This window comes from Lottia gigantea (genome assembly GCF_000327385.1).
Source record: "Lottia gigantea unplaced genomic scaffold LOTGIsca_9, whole genome shotgun sequence".
In the NCBI taxonomy this organism is placed as follows: Eukaryota; Metazoa; Mollusca; class Gastropoda; family Lottiidae; genus Lottia; species Lottia gigantea.
Genome location: NW_008710950.1, coordinates 3753116 through 3773596, shown reverse-complemented (window position 1 = coordinate 3773596; position 20481 = coordinate 3753116). Strand labels below are relative to the sequence as shown.

The window sequence follows — 20481 nt, the reverse complement described above, 5'->3', positions numbered from 1 at the left end:
ATATAACAATTATTGTAATCAGTTCCCTCAATGACTATTGAAATTTGAGAAATATTTTCATCAGTTACGTCCCTTGAACTTTTAAAATTCGTCGTAAAAGTTGCTATTTCTTTTGTCGGCGCGTTTCTATTTATATTTGTGTATGTTGAGCAGAGCTCTATGACGGGTGTGGCGCAAGGCAAGGTATGCTTACTCTTCTAAACACCTGATACCCCTTTTCATTACTCTAAAAGGAAATTGTGTAAAAGTTTATACCGTGAAATACAATATTTAAGAGTTGCTTCGCAAACATATGCTTTCTGGGTGCATTATAGTGGAAGCCGAAAATTGATGTATGATGTGCATTCGGATCCAGTTTTTTGTTTTGATTCCACCAGTTTGACATTGTTGTTGGTATTTTCAATTGAACATTAATTTCATCTCGATAAAATACCTCGCATAACGTAGCAAATATTTTTTTTATGTAAAATTTGTTTTACAAAATAAAGTTTACTATGTTGTTACCCTCAGTTTCTTTGATAATATTCGAAAAGTCGATGGTTAAAGAAGAGAAGAATCATTTTTCACTAATCATAACTATTTAATTAATGATGATATGTGTTCTTTCACCGTCAATTCAATCTCAGGTAACGCACATGTTCTTAAACTCAAATCAACAACACAGACCTGTTATCACATTATTGTATTGTAATTAAGTATGATCGATCATGCGTCCGTTATTTTTTGATCAAGGAAAAAGTTCAGGTCGTCTTTGTTTTGATATAGGTGAGGTATTTCTATTAAATGAAAATAGTTACTAATGGTATAGGTGATTGGATTTACTTGATGACAAATAGTTATTTAAACTATGAGATGATGGTAACAGATGTTCTCTAACCAAACACTTGATTACCAACAAATTCGTCTGCTTTCAGTTCATTCAACAAAGGTCTTCCCAAGTCAACATTGTGTGATATTTCTGTGATTGTGATAAATACATTGGGAGTATCGAGTAATATTCTCACGTAGAGTTCTACCAGATTCAAATAAAGCGGGCTGTTAGATTATTTATTATAAGGTAATGTCTGTTTATTCCTTGCTGCATAATCAACTGCAATAGTTCTATCGATAATTTTAGAAATACTTTCAAATGATATCCCAGAAGGCGCAAGGCGACGCGTGCATTCAGTAATATGAAATGACCTTAATTTTCATAATTTCTTAATTGTATAGCCTCCGGAATAATGTCCACAGAGCCCGTGCAATGCAATGACGTCACGTAGCGACCCCACAAAGCGATCGATTTTATACGACGATATTCTGAGTTGTTTCAATGCAATACATTGGCATATTTTTCGACGTCTTTGTTCTGTTAGGCTGAGGCCGGTCTAAAAGATTTTTCATTTTGGGGGATAAAAGGGTGTTAAATTTAACTAATTAGTGAGATGGTACGGCAGGAAAACAGTTTCTAACCGCCGCTTTTCTGTATATTGCAGTGTAGCCGGCCTCGATGTGACTCGCTTTGCCGTTGATTGGACGTAAAGGGATATAGAGAATTATTTCATAGCATTCACCGTATCTCGCTGGTTCACGACCGTATCGAGATCTCACTTTTTATGCAGAAGCATAGCAAGATCGAGAACCAGGGTGAGGTGTCGGAGTAGTTGGGGGTTAAAACATCTTGGATACTCCCTCATTGTGCGGGTGGGGTGTGGATACATTTTACTCAACACGGAAGCGGAGGTTTCATAGCAGATTTTGTGAACGTTCAGCTGGATATAATCAGTCAGAATGGGGTGTACTCTCAGTGCCGAGGAGCGAGATGCTATGGAAAGGAGTAAAGCGATTGAAAGGAATTTAAAAGAAGATGGAATCCAAGCTGCAAAGGATATAAAACTGTTGCTTTTAGGTAAGCATTTTGCAATTTGGTTATTTTAAGTTTGCACTCTTTGGCATGTCGTGTAATCTCAGAAGAACATTTGCCGGTATACAGTACATGATTGTTATTATGCGGCGGCCATCTTGGATAACTCACAGACTTGGCATTACCATTATTGAATGGCACCAAGTACATAGACTGAATTTATTTGATTATATATCATTTATTGTTATGCATTTCAGCACATTTGATTATATTTTCTCAATTTCTATCAAATATTTGTATGTCACCTTGTATAATAGCAATGTTATATCGTCATGTATTTTCTTTTGGTAGGTGCGGGTGAATCGGGGAAAAGTACTATCGTCAAACAAATGAAGTAAGCAAATTATTTCTATTTATTGCATAGAATGTCGTCTATACTATACGGTAAATGATATATTTTGTGCTCTCCAGGAAAAGTTTATAGATGGTCAGATTTTATCACATTGTGATCCAGTTCTTATTTATCACTAAGCTTTCTGATCGGGTGGGGTTGTTCACTAATATCACTAGTTAATTTATATCGATATAACATTGGTTCAACCTATCTTGACTTATTATGATGAATTTAGCTCAACCAAAACACATATAAAATTAAGTTCAGGTTAACAGAACTTTTAATTCTGGTCGTTGAAGACCTTAACCCAAAAAACAGATTATCTCATAATCTGGTTAATCTTAAAAGAATAAGATTTGAAATCCCTAATCTCATTGATGTTTGTTACACTCAGTAGAAGACTTGGATTACGTGTCCATAATAGTTTTAGATTTTTTATAATTATGGTTATGTTGTTAGCAACATGAGGCCTGTCAGCTGTTTGCAACTCATTGTACTTTGGAGATAGTTAGTGACCTACTCTATTCAACCATGACGTCGCTGACCATCAAATCACAGCTGGCTTTAGATAACCTCTGTTTTATCAAACCTTCAAAAACACATTACTGTGCTGTAATTTTAATCTTTAGGAGTAGATCGTAGAAGGACCCATTCATTTTCCATATTCTAAATAGATAATCAAATAAATAGTTATTATACCGAATGTTAATTAAAAATAAGGTCTAAATGTTGAAATTTATTGTCCATGTTGCAATAATAATACTATGTAAAAGATAAAAGTATCATATTCAGTTCAAATCTAAGGATATAAAATGTGGTTTTCAACACTACCATGATTCATAAATTATAACAGACTGCTTTGCTTAGCAATTCAAAATGGTGGCCTAGATTCTCTTTGCCGACAACAGAGATTTCGATCATTCTCTTTGCTTTTGATACAATACAGTTGAGAAAATTGATAACTTTGGGCATGTAAATATGCTGTACATGTAATATTAATAAAAAATATTAGAGTAAAGGTAAAGATAATTTCACCATATGTTCTATTTAAAGAATGTTAAGGAGTATGGTAAAGTGGAATACAGATGGCGCGTGCTATTATAGAAATGGTATTCCTACAGAATGCGTGATAGTACCGGTATAATACTGCTACCCGCGCAGCAAATAAACTTTATCGATCAGACAGGGCTGGGCCCATATCGATAGCTATTAGATAGATTTTAATAGTAATGAATCTAAAAGTCGTTTTCAAATTAATTACATTCAGATATATTAAGGTTATCTCATTCTGCACATTTCAATATTGAAAATAAACCTGTAGATAGAAAGAATAATCGATCTAAATGAAATTACTTCCCAGATGACTGCCGGCAATATTGAAGCCTGGACTATCTTAAAGATGGCTGGATACGAATCAGTACTCCACGAAATTAATGTATATATTTTATGCAAGTCTTGAGCTCCTTTAAATGAGACGTTTCATTTGCATATCTTTTTAAAAAACAATATTTATTCATGAATTACAAATAATACATTACATATATATAATTAATGCACATCTCATTTTTTTTTTTGCTAAGAATATGCATCTACTGTCATGCTATTTTATCCTACGGAAGTATGAGTCACGTAAAATTGTACCATTTATGCCATATGCAATCTCTTCTGTAGCTGAGAAGTGCATCGGGTTTTACAACATGCTCTAGTGTGGTCTTATTTCGCTGTTATTGGTTGTGGACTCGTGATACCACTCGTATAAAAGTATAGACCGACTGACCGAGGAGGATAGTCTGTGATGTTAGCGTCTGCTTGAAGCGGTTGGTCTGTTCCTTTACCAACCAACCAACAATAGTAGATGGGTATTTCACATCTCACCAGATCCATCGTGATCGGCAAGAGAGAAAGATTCATATAAGCAATAAAACTGACTGCAATCAACACTGATTACCAGTTTCGTGTTTTAAGAAAGTAGAGCACGAATTACTGATGTCAACTATCTACAATTGCAAATTTTCAGTCGTCGAATCAATTCAACAAATGAGCAGAATCTAATTGGTGGTGTTAAAGGTTCTCATGATTCTGCCAGCAATGAGTCACAGTAATTGTAAAATCCGTCATACTTTATGAAATTCTACTCTTTGAAAATATGAATATAGCCTATTATTATTAAATCAAAAGTATTGGGAGATACCCTGCGCCTTAAGTACTTACTGTAAACTGTTACTTAATGTTAGCTTACTTATTTTATCTACCACTCCCTTCACGTTGAAATATTAAAAATTAAACGTTGAGTTAAAATACACCCGAAACGACATGTTCCACTTTATTTCGACCTGGTCTGCTTGTTGCATATAATATATTACGAAAGTCGAAAGTACAAATATTGGCTGTTCCTATATATTTTCACCATGACCAAAGTAAGAGATGACCTTCCGTTATTTGATTTCAACCTGTTGTATCAGAACAAATTATAAACACAATCAAACATTTTCATGCAAAATTAACAACACGAAAATATAGTTAATTTTAAAGGATGAGGATTGAAATACAATGAAATCATGCAAGAAAAGATGATTTGGTTGTAACAGGAAAAGACAATCTTTTTAAAGATTCGCTTCATTAATGTTGAACAGGGTTTTCTTAAGATAAGTTTATATCAGGTCAATTTACACTGGTTTTCAGAGTATAAATTAACTTTAGAACCATTGAGAAACGTAGCCATCTTTACAGAAGCTTTTTTCGGATATTATAGTTACGTGTAGGGATATCTTGGCTAATCTACGATCATTAAAGTCTAGTGTACATGCAAAATATATGTGATAAAAAAACAGGAAACACGTTCAAAGTCATCATTGTTCTATATTTATCACGGGAAATGATAATAAAGAGGGAATAGTAGATATATATTTACACCTTTTCTGGAACACATCACTCAGTCCAAAGCTGTTTTCATCAAAACCATGTATTAACTGATAGTTGTGGGACGGCAATAAATAAAGGGAACCAGTGATTCAGGACCAAAACATATACCAAATATCACGAAACAGATTTTTCTGTTGAAATACCCATCGTAAGAATCTTGGTATCCCGGATTTGACTTGAAGGTTGTGAAACTTTGGCTGTACGGTTCATTACTCACGACGTTGTGTTCTAGATATTCACTGTTCTGTAACTACATGGGCACCGGTCGATTGATTTTGCAGTGACAGATTTACTCCTGTTGTAAAAGTAATACTCATGTTTTTACTTACTTTTTCAAACTTACAGTAAAAAGGCTGTAGGATTTGAAAGTATTTAGTTATCTAGAATTACAAAAGAACACACAAAATTCAAGGGAAATCTCTGGATTACAGCTGCAATTCTGAAAACAGTTCACATTAAAGGTAGTTCACAGTTATGGAAATGAACCCTAAAATGCCGCGATGCATAGTTTTAAACTGTACAGGATCATTAGTAAGTTTATTTAACATTCGAGTCAATAAAGAGGATTGGCTATCTCTACCAGAGTACTGCAACTAGACGGTGTCTTTTGTGCTTGAACGTTTAAAGCTACCTTCTATAACCTCAAAATATACAACAAATACTTGATACTAGATATTTTTTATTAAACTTAAGTTCTCTATGGAACAAAAACATATACCTATCCATGATGATGGTGATGGCTCAGGATATCATCTGCATGGAGATGGTAGGCTTACTTTATTTTCTATACAATTTTATTGCTGAACATTTTGAGAAGGTAACAAAACATTGTCAGTATATTGATAGTATAATCGTTCACCTCAATCTTTTACCAAAATGACAAGGATGTTTGTTCCTTTTTTTTGAAATATATGGTTCGATAGCTGAGCATCACGTCGGTAGAAGATATAATTAGGTTAGAAGAAAGAATCGGCGAGATTCCAGCAACTGCATGGTGAGATGGCGGCATTGATGAACATCCCGAATTCGCGCTGCGACAATTGCAATTCCCTATTTAACATAATACATAAAATACGTGAAATATGCACGACAGGGTGTAGAACACCAGTTATATAAAATTGTTTATTAATTGCATCAGTACTGATATTTTGGTTCTTGCATGACCTTATTGAAACATACTCCATTGCGCTTACTGTTCATGTAAGGTCAGGTGCAGAAAGTTCTAGCTGAGATGGAGCAGGTAGAAAAATAAAAACAAACAATCTGTAGGTAAATATATCTGTCCTTGTGTGAATTGTTTACTCCAGTGCTTCTTTTTATTCTGTAACAGTCTATGAAGGTTTATGAAACATTGATCTTTGTTATTCATTGATCGAAAGATAAGATCTCTTATACTGCTTTTAGGCAAACATAAGAATTGACTCTGACAGTATTAGACGGCTGTTATTCAACGTCAATTGCTGAAGGGATGATTACATAAGAAGATATTATATAAATAGAAGCCATGAAGCGGGGGAGTTCTACCAGGCAATGAAGTTCAGAAACCCCAAATAAACGTCAGCAAAGACGTAACGATGTATTGGTTTGACGTTTGACCAGCAAAACATGGGTCTTGGTGAATTATTATTACAGAACATTCTGTCCGAGAAAAATATTATTATTACTGCGTATCATTGTTTATATGATGATTGTAATCCAGCTTCATTCCAACTGTTGAAATATGTTAGGCTACCTAAAGGAACGAAAAGCAGAAGAAATACTTTTCTGGTTTGCATAATGTAAGGAAAGTTCTTCTTTGATATTACAGTTTGGAGTTCTGAAAGCATTAGGTCTATTACGACATTGTAAATAATAGATCGATTCCAGATCAGACCATTTTTATACGCCCAGTTCTCTTCTGAACGAAAATAGCATAATTCCTTCAAAAATGTCTCAAAATACTTTTCCTATTTCAAAAATATCTTTTCTGTATATAGCAGGCGATAGCAGACTACTCGTCTTTTAAACGTTCTAACGCGGATAATTCCAGACACTTGGATTTGAAGGCTCAAATTTCCACGGTGAGCTATGATTAGCTTAGCTAAAATAAAAATCCCGTGTTCGAGACTGAAGTATGATTGGTCAAAAAAATTACCAAAAATTATTACACATTCCACATCTACATTTGTGCTTTTGCACTTCAATGTATATTGTCTGAAAATGACAGACTTTTCTGTCCTGGTTGTATAAATGTCCAGAGGACATATGTCATTAGCTCTTCAGATTCAGACAGATATATGGATCTTATAAATTAAACACGGACTAGGAACTGCACGTGGATTTTTTTACGGCGAGAACACAGCTGTTTCGATAGAGAGACTGTGACTACGGGGAACACCTGGTCAGCAACTATGTATCATTGGATTCCATGTCGCCATCGATCTATGGATCGCCTGAATCATCAGCAATCTCGTTTCCCAAACAATTTCTGATTCGAAGCGATAGTTCGAATAAGCATGAAAATATTAATCAAATTGTACAGTTTCACACACCGAGGGACTTTAGATTGACGATCGTGTTTTGAGGTTGAATATATAATAATTTGGTTCAGCTCAGAAGTTAAATTGGCTTTAAGTTACAATGGAACCTTTAAAATGGAGACCAGTCCAATATTTCGAAGTATGTGATGTTGTCGACTGTGAGCAGCTATATTTTAATGGAAGGTTTCTGTTCTATCGACAACACTGTAGTGTAGTAGTGAATGCAGAATGGTTATTTTTAGAACAGTGTATAATATTGATTTGTGGAACCGTAATAGACTGACATTGCTGCCAGCCTCAGAATTTACTTCTTTATAATATAGACGAGTTCGCACCACATTTAGCCTCCATCTTGCTGTATTATTTTATTGGTTGACAAATTCTAACGTTATCTTAGTCTGAGGTATCTGTTCAAATAGTGGCGTAATACATTATCATGGAAACAAAATAGGCTACACATAATTTTGAGTAGGGCAGATTAATGTTAAAAATATTGTTTTAGTGTTTATTGATTTGGGGCAAGGGGAGAGGGTGTTTTTTTTTTGTTCTATAGAAGTAGTATACTGGATGTGTAGGGTAATCAGCAGAGATATGATTGACAGGTAATATGAGTATTATGATTGAATCACCTTACAAAATCATATTATCATCTGGTGATAAAAGGTATGGGGTCTGTTGAAGGAGTTTAATTTAACAAGTCAAATGATCAGAGAACTTACAAAAACACTTGACCATCTTTGAAACAATTTTCCAAATATTGTTTCCATTTCACCTATCATATGATAAATCAAAGTCTGTGTAAAAATTGTTGATTTAGTCTCACTTTTGTATAAAGATAAGTCAAGATCCACATTGTCTTCAACATGTAAACTTACAAGGATCTAATCCAAATAAAAAGCTTTCATTAGATTGAGCCCAACTCTAACGATTCCTGTCTTTGAGATAAAGAAGGGCACTAACCTTATGAATATCTGATGCCACTCTGTGACTAAATTAATTTACTTAACGAGTTGACATGAGTAATGTCTACTAGGCATTAATTATTCAAGTATAGAAATGACAGTCATTGTGGACATTTACCATTTACATCAGAGCTATGACAAGTTGAACAACTACTGACATTCGATACTTATAATTGATGATAATAGTTGATGTAAAATATGTAGGCGACAGAGTAAAAATTTTCCAGTGATAAACATAAATATTTCATCATTCTTTTTACTGAATAGATGAAAATGTCATGTGAATGTTCTAAATAAATTATTGAAATTGGTCTTATTGAGGGTTTATAAATTATGATCGTTTTGATTGAATGAATATTCATGAATTTGGCCTTGTTTTTTATGACTGACCTTTCAAAACTGATCAATAATAACTTTATGTTTACTTGCCTTTTGAGAGAGACAAGTTTTATAAAATTGTATGATTCCATGGTTGTTAATATGGAATGTCCAGCAATCCTGTAATTATCATATTATAACCTTTATAGCTGTTTATATCTAGGAGGTAGAATGTCATTGACTGAATCACTTTGTCTTATTCTTACTGTAGAAAATAGAAATACAATGGCTGACATTGACAATTTTACACAAAATTGTTCTCATATTTATGTCCATAGCATTTGAATCTCAAGTCCAGCTCTTTTACTCCCAAGTTAAATTGTTGGATATTCAGTCCCCATCAGCCATACCACATAATGTTAGGATTTAATCCTTAAACACATGACAACAGTATAAGATCAGCTTCTAATCCATAATCAAAGTAAAATTTTAAGTAGTATATAAGAAAGAAAAGGATCATAATTTTTCCTAATTTTTATAACATGTACCGGTATATATATTCTTGCTCTTCATTTCAGACAATAAATATATATTTTTCTATTGAGCCTTCAATGATTTTATCTTTATTTTTTCAGAATTATTCATGAAGGAGGGTTTACAAGTGAGGATAATAAACAATTTAAACCAGTAGTATACAGCAATACTATACAGTCCCTTGTTGCCATTATCCGCGCCATGAGCACACTCAATATTAATTTTGGAGACAATGATAGAGAGGTAAGACAACATTTCTTTCTGAAAGCAATTTATGCGGAATGATGCATGTTCTTATATTGATATCTTCAGAGTTCAAAATACTTCTGTGAACTTTTAATTTGATTTGAATATGCATATTTGGATGTGTTTTTTTCTTTCTTTTTTATGAAAGTTACTACACTTGTCATTTGGACATGACTGTTCATGTTGCTTTAAGTTTTTGTGTTCACACCCAAAAATACTGAAATGTTATCTGGCACGTGTCGTTGGCAAGACAGGAAATGCTTGCTCTTTCATATTGTTTGAATTGAGTCTTGGGATTCTCAAGGTCTACAAACTTTGATATTATGTGTCAGTATTGCAAAACTATGACCTTGTTATGCATTGTTTGTCCTTCAGTGATAAAATGAATTGTGGTCAGATATCTTGGAAAAGTCCTATTTCTGACTGAGAAAAAAGTCTCCGATAATCTATCAGACCAATTGTCCTGACTATATATTTGTATACCAGTAGTATTGCTATTTATGTTGCTGAAAGTTATCTAGAGTGAGTAGGATGAACTGAACATTTCTACAATTTGTTGATTAAAATCATTGATCTTCTTAAAGCTTAAATCAATAGAAATATACCAAATTAATTCTTCACAATGCATTATATCTGTCTTGGTGATCATCACCAGCCAGTAGTCTTGTGCTTCTCGTTATTTAGAAAGTTCTTCACTGGCTAGAAGAAAATTGAAAATGTAACAATTTGCACTAGAAGATACCAATAAAATAGGTCAATAGATATGCATGAGCTCTGTATAGGACTGGGTAAAATACTTGATTATCGTTTCTAGGAATTTATAATTCCGTTTATCAAATTTCATTATCGATTAAATGTCAAGTTATATTTTCTCATGTGTTCCTATTAACAAGTGGTAATCTCTTCCACATAAATTTCCTTCAGCACATAACATATCCATAATAAACTGTAATGACTGATTAAAGCTGTTATATACTTCTATGACACAAAAATAACCCATGGAATTAAAAATTTTGGCATGCATTTTACAAGGTTTCTCAATTAAAATATTTTGATTATTAATCGATTATTACTTGATAGTCTGATGTTGATAATTGATCTCAATTTGGTAATCGATACCCAGCCCCACCTGTGTGTATCTATATGTAAACTAAGCACTTTAACATTGTAAAATTATTCATATAAAAACCATTGTTCCATTTGATAAAGTTATATCATTACTTTATTAGTAGTTATCCACATGATTTGAGTACAAACCCATAAATATTTGATAGTACAAATAGACATTTACTGTAACCTATAATGTTAAAAACTAGAATATTTACTCAGTGAACTTAGTACTGACGTCACTATATCTATTACTAATTATATTTGAATATATTATGAATGACAATCGTTCACAAAATTATCTCTAGCTCTAACAGATGTGGCTGTAATAGTTTAGGAAATGAATAATTTATGGCTAAGATACTTTATCACAGACTTCAACTGTTATAATCTCAATCTGTATGGGAAATTCTATATAACTCCAATTATCTTTCTGTTTGGTTTTATAATATTGGAAAACAACAATTTTTATTCAAATGGAAGTTGATATACATGTACATAAACATAACATAATGTCATAAAGATACAGGTGCGCCATTTTTTTTGACCAATCATATTTAAACCTCAGAAATATATTTCTTTTGGTAAGTCAATCAATAATAGTGTTCACAGCTCACCGCCAAAATTTGAGCCTTAAAATCCATGTGTGTTGCAAATTATCAGCATCTCTTAAGATTGCATTCTAAATATTCCAATTGACAGGATACTTTCTTTTGAAATGTTCTTCATTTCTCACAGGTTTATTGTTGCAAGTCATCATGAAGATGCAGAATGTAATAATATGATTTTATAAAATAGTCTACTTACTGTTATTGTAGAATATGTTGTTACTATGGGATCAAGTTTAATTTTCAATACACAGCTGTATTGGTTGTTAGCTTCAGTTCATTCATCAATTTCTCTTATTTATTTAATTGATCCTACTCATTTCTCATGTTCTATCTTCGATTTTTTTTCTCGGTCTTATTCATCTAACCATGATATTTGATCCTTCAACTTCAGTTACTTTATAAAATTGTCTTTTAGTCAATTTTATCATTCAAGCTTATAAGGGAATCTTGAATCATTTGACACTGAAAATGTTAATCAGATGTAAGAATTGTAATCCTCTTTCAAAGTCTTTCAACCATCAGATTTACAGTTTGTCCGAGTTGTGAACTACATTCAAGCTTTAGTTTTTGGGTTAAGTTGAAAGTCCAACTTGGGCTAATGGCTTTCTTAACTTTTATGATAAAAAAGCATTCATATTGATATTGACAATAGAAGACAAGTGAAAAAAAGTTAATTTTACTGTTCTGTTTGCAGCAAATTTTATTCAAGCCAAAATGTTTAGCTGCAGTACTTTATGTCTGAAAGTGGTTTCTGCCATGAAATTCTGAAAAAATCTGTATTTCCTCAATAGCTCGAAGGCTGAGTAGTGAGTAACATGCTATTGAAATGTCCATGACTCAATGTTATAGGCTTACTTGTATTGAGGCTAATGGTGGTTGGTGGTTTAGTTAGTACCAGAACCAGTCAAAGGTAGTCTGTTACTGTAAGATATGTTTTAAAACTAGGTTATATTTATGACTTAATCTAATTGGCAGATATAAATAGGATTTCATGTAATTTTCAGTAATGATTCTTTTTAGATCTGACCTAAAAGTAACACTGTTTACTATTCAGTACTTTCTTGGAAAATTTTCAAACTTTATATCACTTACCCTATTTCAATTTTCTAATGGGACTAGCTAGATATGGAAGTTGTGAGATGATATGATGGTTTATGTTATGTTAATGTGGTATTTTCGGTTACAATTTAAAATTTAGATTATCTGTTTATTATCATAAAGTTATCTTGTTATTTTTATGATTAAATATGTAATGTTTGGTTTGATATATACAAGGAGTATATTGTTATGATTTTGATGGTAGTAATTCATGCAGGCATTTAGATCAATATGATAATTGCTTCACAAGCTACACAAATATTGACAGAATTTGCATTAGAATATGTATTTTTGTGTTTTCAATGTTTATCATTTGATGAACCGGTCATATGTTTAGTTGTGTTGTTTCTATCTATATTTTTTATATGTATATTTGGATAAATGTGAATACTAATATAATTGATAAGAAATGAACAGTATAATAGGAATTTTTTTTAATAAAATCTTATCTTTTACTCTGGTATTGTGAAATAAAAGTGATTTGTGCCTAATTTTCTAGTCTATTCTAATCAATATGACTTTTCCTTAGTTTAATGAATGAGCCAGTGTTATATTGGGCTGAGACTTATAGTGTTGGCATAGCAACCTTAGAAGACAATCAATATTAGGTTGGCTACAGTATGCTGTCACACAGACAATACTTGTTTCTCTCTTATTCATTGCTGATTTTCATTCCCTTCTATAGCCATTTAGATAACACAAAATTTACATATTAAAATACCACAGATTTTTAATGTTTACATCCCCAATATGACTAGAATTATCACTTAATGCTGGATTTTCAATATATAACATAAACTTAGATAATAATATTTTTATTTAAATGACAACTAGAGAAATATGTTTTAACCACTCTGAAAGTCAAAGACTATTTACTGAATGTACTGCACAATGAATTATGCTGCTATCTGTCATAATGGCACATATATAGGTCTCCCCATCCCACATTATATACATAACAATCTGGTGAAATAATATGAATTGCATCAAAACCACACAATTTCATTAACAGACTTTATAAATGCAAATGTTGAATTCTGATCATTAAGGAGATTAATTATAATATTTATACTGATACAGTTATCAGTTGTTGTGCTTGATATTATTTTTTTATTTTACAATTATTGTACACAGCATTCCTTGCCTACATTATAATGGCATTGAAAAACATATATAATAATAACATTTCTCAGGTATAAAATGAATGACATTGTATTTTCAGTCTGATGCGAAAATGGTGCTTGATGTGATAGCTAGAATGGAAGATACAGAGCCTTTTTCGGAAGAATTATTAGCAGCCATGAAACGACTATGGAATGATAGTGGTGTACAAGAATGTTTTGGTAGATCTAATGAATATCAACTGAATGATTCAGCTAAATAGTAAGATATTTTGTTTCATTTAGAGCAAATGTTAAAAAATCATGTATTGATAGTCAAAAGTGATAATTTTTTCCTTTGTTATCAAGAAAAATACTTTGAAATAGAAAGTCTTGTCTGTAACAATTTGACCTGTCTTACATCTGATGAAATTGCAATACTGCTTCAAAATATCTTTATACCGGGGTTCAGCATAGGTTGAGATGCTCTTTCTGATTTTTCAACCAGGTTTCCCCATGTCAGGGATGAAGGTCAGATGGGACAATAATCGAGGGCCTATGTGCTACAGAATGTGCATATGAAAGATCTCTCATTAGTTAAAAAATAAAAACAAATGCCGTTATTTTGAGCAAGATTTAGGATGTAAAACTACATTCTTTTTCATTTCCTTACTTGCGAAAGTTAAAGGGATGAAAAGATTGTATTCATATTAGAATTCAACTTTAGGACATGCTACCTTATGTAAAACACTTAGATCTTTCAGACTGATATATATTCTAGTTTTTATACGCCCACATCTCTCTATGTGGACGTATATTGCCGGCGCCCCTGTCCGTCCGTCAACATTTGCTTGTAAACGCTCTAAAAACTAGAGTTTTTGATGGAATCAAATGAAATTCGCTATGTGTATACATATTCATAAAACGAAGATCAAGTTTGAAATCGAGCTATTTTCGACCATTAGAAGCAAAGTTATTTCCCTTGCCCCAAAATCTTGAATATGCATAACATCATTTGCTTGTAAACGCTCTAAAAACTAGACTTTTTGATGGAACCAAATGAAATTCGGTATGTGTAGACATATTCTTAAAACGAAGATCAAGTTCGAATTGGAGCTATTTTCAACCGTAAGAAGCAGAGTTATTGCCCTTGCCCCAAAATCTTCAGTATTTACCATCCACATGCCGCGAGGGCGTATATGAATGTGGTCCACTATCTTTTTTATTGGTAGAATACTTCCTGACCAATTAATACAATAGATCATAATGATATAATTTAAACAGTAAAACAAATTATAAATAGTATGTTATTCAAGTGTTTGATTTATTGATGTGACACATTTTACTGACATAATAGCTTAGAAATTTCAATTTAATAAAAATCCAGATATGTACGCCTACACTATTGCAGTTTGTTATATGCAATAAGTAAATTATATGCAATAGAAAACATACTCATAACTATTTAAATTCTTGTGAAATTTTTGTGAACATTTTAAAAACTACATTTCCTTGAATTCCCTTTTGATATAATTATTACTTCAAAATACTAAGATTTTATACTATAGAAATAGTGACCAGGTACAAGAAATTATACTCAATGAGTACTATATTTTGCTTTTTTAATAATTTGTATATAGATATAGTTCGAAACATTGAACTGAGCAAAGAGTTAACTGAATTAATGTTAATATGAAAAGGTCATACTCATTATTTTTCTTTGTGGTTTAATAATTTTGTTCTTAACCTCATAAGTGTATACCGAATATTGAGAAATACTCAAGCTGAAGGTTTTTGTTAGAAAATTACAATTATTCACATCAAAACTTGTATTCCTCATAGTAAATCATAAAAAAATTTCATGAATCTTTCTTTCAATGATATACAAACTAATAAATATCCTTTATTAGATTGACAAAACAGAGAAAATATGACATTTTAAGGAAGGTAATTTAATATCTCATAGGATTCATAAACAAAGTTGTAAACAATCATTAAATTTTTCAAGAATCATGTAATAACAAATATTATCACAGAACAGTTCTTTACTCAAGTACACAGACAGGTTCATAAAACGATATGAACTCTAGAACAGGTTAATAACTATGCAAATTAGGTCAAGTATTCATGCACCATGTAAACAGAACAACATGGCATTCTTTGAAGTTGACTACTCAGGTAGAATTGAAGGTAAAGGGCATGAAATTGTCCCAAATAACGTAATTTTGATTAAAACTTCAGTAATAAAACTAGATCCACAGGCTTCGTGAGGTTCTGATGCAGTGCGTAACAGTTTTGATTTTACGCTTGAAACTGTGCCGCAAAGTATCGTAACAGTAACATAATTTTCTATCATAATTAACTGGATATAGATCGGCCAAACGCAAAGCATATTCGACAGATCGCTTCAACTCACATTGCATTCAACACCACAAAAAAAACTTACAAGCGGAAAACCCACTTTTCAAGATAAAATTCATCAATTTCAAATGGCGATAAAATCGGAAGTAAACACCGTACAATAAAGGTTAATATACCATTGGAAAGATCTCGTAGAGAGCTATCACAATTGATCTGGTCACATGATCACCAAAGGTCAAGGTCACGATATACGACCCTTTGAAGTATTCATATTTTTCAACCGGAAATAAATAAAAAGCAAAATCAAAATTCAAAAATTGGTTCTCAAATATAATTTAGCAATCGATAGTAGATACCATAGATATCAAATTTACGCAAATTGGATTACACCCTGAGGCCCCATTTCGATTTATAGAAAATTACGCACAGTTACTATAGAAGAAAGTACAAAATTTTCAAATATTAAAAAGCGCAATTTTGATTGAAAAAGTCTAGTGTTATATATCATTACAAAGGGCAGATGAACACTAGTAAGATTCAATAAGAATTTTTGGTGTATGTAAATTAGGTCATGTGTCGGAGCTCTTTGAAGATGAAAATCGTAAATTTTAATCGGCTATAAAACCGGAAGAAAACATTGCACAGCACAAATGAGTATATCACTGGATAGATATCATCAAGAGCAACAAATTTTTTTTAAAGCCAGAAGGTCACCAAAGGTCAAGGTCACGAAATAGGAGCCTGTGAAATTTTGGTCATTACTGAAAAATTATAAACAGAATTAGAAGAAAAGCAATATAGAAATTTAAAAAATCGGCTTCCAAATTTCTTTTCGCAATCGATTGTGATATCCAGATATACCAAAATTATGAAAAGCGATTTTTACCCTGAGGCCCCATTTTGAATTTTACCAAAGTTTGATATATCAATATGGCGGCTACTCTGTTACATCCGGGTCGGATTTTTTTATTTGAAGTTTTTTGTATTACCATTTGCAACATACTGCAAAAAGAATTTTTGAAATATCTTCAAAATTCCGGAAGTTGAATTTTATATTTTACAAGCGAATAGCGTCAAAACCGGAAGTGATATCGAAATTTCGAAAATTAATTTTTGTTCGCAATAAAAGTGTCTATCTCTATGTAAGTTTTCAGATTGATCAAAATAGAATTGTAGAAGTTAGAAAAAAGGTTAAAAAACTCCAAAATTGGAGCTAAAAAAGTCAGCGACAAAAGTCAAAATTGTGGATTTTTTCAATTGCTATCTTGTAGACATTAGCACGATGTTATATACAGTAAAGTTTGAGCAATATCAGATCAGTATTAAAGCTAATAAATGAAAAAAATCGAAAAAGAGTCATTGGCCACCGCTCATTTCTGGGTGGAAATTTACATTTAACAAATAATTGTCCACTATTTTGACCAGAAAACAACAACAGACAGTCTGTGGCATGTTGCCTTCTTAGAAAACAAGCGAAGGTAAAATTCGAAAAAAAAAAAAAAAAAATAGTCATTTGCAAAGAAAGCACTGCAATTATTGTCTTAACCAACATCTTTCTTTTTGTAGAAAGGTGTAAGAAGCTTGACCTAAAAATGAAGGCCCTATATAGAAAAATTGCAAGGGATTTAAGGAAATCATGAAAATTATTCATAGTTGTGTGATAAATAGAATTTTCATTTGTGCTTTTGTTATATGAATGAATGAAATTTGTTGCCAGATTAAATATTTCCCTTGCTTGGGTTAAATTAAATCTGAAAACTCAATTCATAAATTTAATATAACATAAGCACTCGTTTAAGATCCTCTTTTTATACTTAATGTTCAAAAAAGTATAAAAGTATTGATTAAGTACCTCTTTCTATAGATTTTGACTTTCTTTCTCTCTTTAATTATCCCTGTATCCCCCAGTCTAAGTAAAAATTGTACAAAGAATTATGAACATCATATTTTTTGTGAATTTGAATTTTTTTTGTCTTGACCAGTTGAATAAATGATTGCTCATAAGACGGTTGTAACCATGATTACCAGCGTAAAGCATCATATTTCTTCAACTAAGTTTCATTCTGTATTTTCAGCTTTTTAGATGATTTAGAACGTTTAGGTGCAAAAGATTACATGCCTACAGAACAAGATATCTTACGAACTAGAGTTAAAACAACTGGTATTGTAGAAGTACACTTCTCCTTTAAGAATTTAAATTTCAAGTAAGTTTACAAATTTTGTTACCTTTTGATAATAAGTCTAAACTAATTTTCTGTGTGGGCATAAAACCGGCTCAGAATCTTGTATTCCTGGTACTTTGTTGACCTCTGAATTTTCTTCATACAAATTAATTGTTAATTTCTTCATAGTAAATCTGCCTGTGTGGTCAGGCCCAGTAAAGTCGAATATCAAACTCTTATCATCTTATTTCCTTTCTGAAAATGCTCTTTTGTTGTTGTAACAGTGGTGAATAAGCGATTCTGTGTACACTTGTAGATTGTTCGATGTTGGTGGACAGCGGTCTGAGAGAAAGAAATGGATACATTGTTTTGAAGATGTTACAGCTATAATATTCTGTGTAGCTATGAGTGAATATGATCAGGTTTTACATGAAGATGAAACAACTGTAAGAATATTTCTTCTTGTCCTCCTTTTATTTAGTTAAATATATTTATATTCTAAGGGTTAGCAGAGTCTGACAGACATGTTAAAAATAAATCTAAAAGCAAAAAAAATTGTAAGATTTTTTTTTTTGAATCGAGTCTGCATAACAACTAATACATGATTTGTATTTTCGAAATTAAGAATTATATTCTTTCAGTCTTTAATATTCCCATTACTTTGTGAGGTTTCAATTAAATAGAGTTTGTTGGTCAGACAATCAGGAAACTCATCTCGACTCAAATTAATCAGAATACACAAAATCCCAGTTAACATTTGAGATTGTATTTGCTTTCAACTACTATCAAACTGTTGTACCTGAAAAATGTCAAAGGAATGATCAATGTAAAATAAGAGAGAGAAATGATGTCAGAGGAACAGATTACTTTATATTAAAATTGATCCAATGTCCTAATAATAGATAAGAAAATTATCTGCATAAAAATTTGTCTTCAAAATTGATAGTTGTATATTTTTTAAAAATTATACGGAAATAGAAATCATTGATTTAAATCTTAAATTAAATTTTTGGGAATAAAAAAAATAGAAATACAAGAAATATGAAATGATGGTTGATTTGCATCATTGGGAATTTGAACTAAATAGTAAATTTCATTTATAGTAATTTTCTCAAAAAAAAACTAGATATGAGATATTTTAAGAATGCAGGAGCTAACATACACTGTATGATTATAATTCTAAAGAATATATTAACTAACAAATGTTATTCTTTATATTTTGTAGAATCGCATGCAAGAAAGTTTGAAATTATTTGATTCTATTTGTAATAACAAATGGTTTACGGATACATCTATAATTTTATTTCTAAATAAGAAAGATTTGTTTGAAGAAAAGATTAAAAAATCTCCATTAACTATATGTTTTGGAGAATATACAGGTAGGCTTTGTTAATATTAATTAGTTCTGGATTATTTACAATATAAGCAATATATTTTTTATTTGTTTTATTCAATTATTATGAAGTGCTGATTTTGAAAAATAAATACTTTTTGATAGATTTCTTGAGGAATTGATTTATTGTTGATGATTATTAAAGTAATAACCATGGTAAAATATATTTGTAGGTAAACAAACTTATGAAGAAGCAGCTGCATATATTCAAGCGCAATTTGAAGCTAAGAACAAGAGTTCAACGAAGGAAATTTATTGTCACCAAACTTGTGCTACAGATACTAACAATATTCAGTTTGTGTTTGATGCCGTAACCGATGTAATCATTGCAAACAATCTGAGAGGATGTGGCTTGTATTAAAGTGTCTACACACTATGAGAACTATGTATCTGTTTGTGCAATGTCGTGCCGTCTGTGACTTATCCACATTCAATTGGACTTTCGGCAGAGAGCAAGCAAAAATGTCTCTGCTCATATTGTGTGCAATTTTAATGCCATTATTCTTGGGAGAATATTCAGGTCCTTCTTGACGTATTAATACAGACTCATTCAGGATAAGGAAACCTAAATATATATACCAGGAAAACGGAAAATTTATTTCATTTGAAGACATGACACTTATATATGTATTGACTTTTTCTTGCTGCAAATTTGATCTATATTGGTGTTCCATAGAGCATGCTGGTGTTTTTAACACCAGTATATCAATTGTTTTAGTCTGTTTAAGTTTTGTTTCATGTGCAATATATGTAACATTCAAAGCTCATAGGTCATAGGTCAATGCTGACCCATGCCTAATGTTATTCAAACGTATCATGCTTTAAATAGCGCCTTGTGTTTTGCACATTCTGATTGTTGGCGACTGTTAATGAAAAGGATACTTTTTCTTATGAAACAACTGATGATTGGA

The 20481-nt window shown here is 31.7% G+C and overlaps 1 protein-coding gene across 1 annotated transcript; it reads left to right on the top strand.

Moving 5' to 3' along the window:
- The first annotated feature begins 1570 nt into the window (after window positions 1-1570).
- On the top strand, window positions 1571-20185 carry LOTGIDRAFT_203301 (hypothetical protein). The gene is made up of 8 exons (XM_009068405.1): window positions 1571-1888; window positions 2195-2237; window positions 9594-9735; window positions 13777-13937; window positions 18091-18219; window positions 18494-18623; window positions 19403-19556; window positions 19744-20185. Exons 1-8 carry the CDS (start codon window positions 1771-1773, stop codon window positions 19929-19931), a joined length of 1065 nt encoding a protein of 354 aa, XP_009066653.1. The 5' UTR covers window positions 1571-1770; the 3' UTR covers window positions 19932-20185.
- The last annotated feature ends 296 nt before the right edge of the window (window positions 20186-20481 follow it).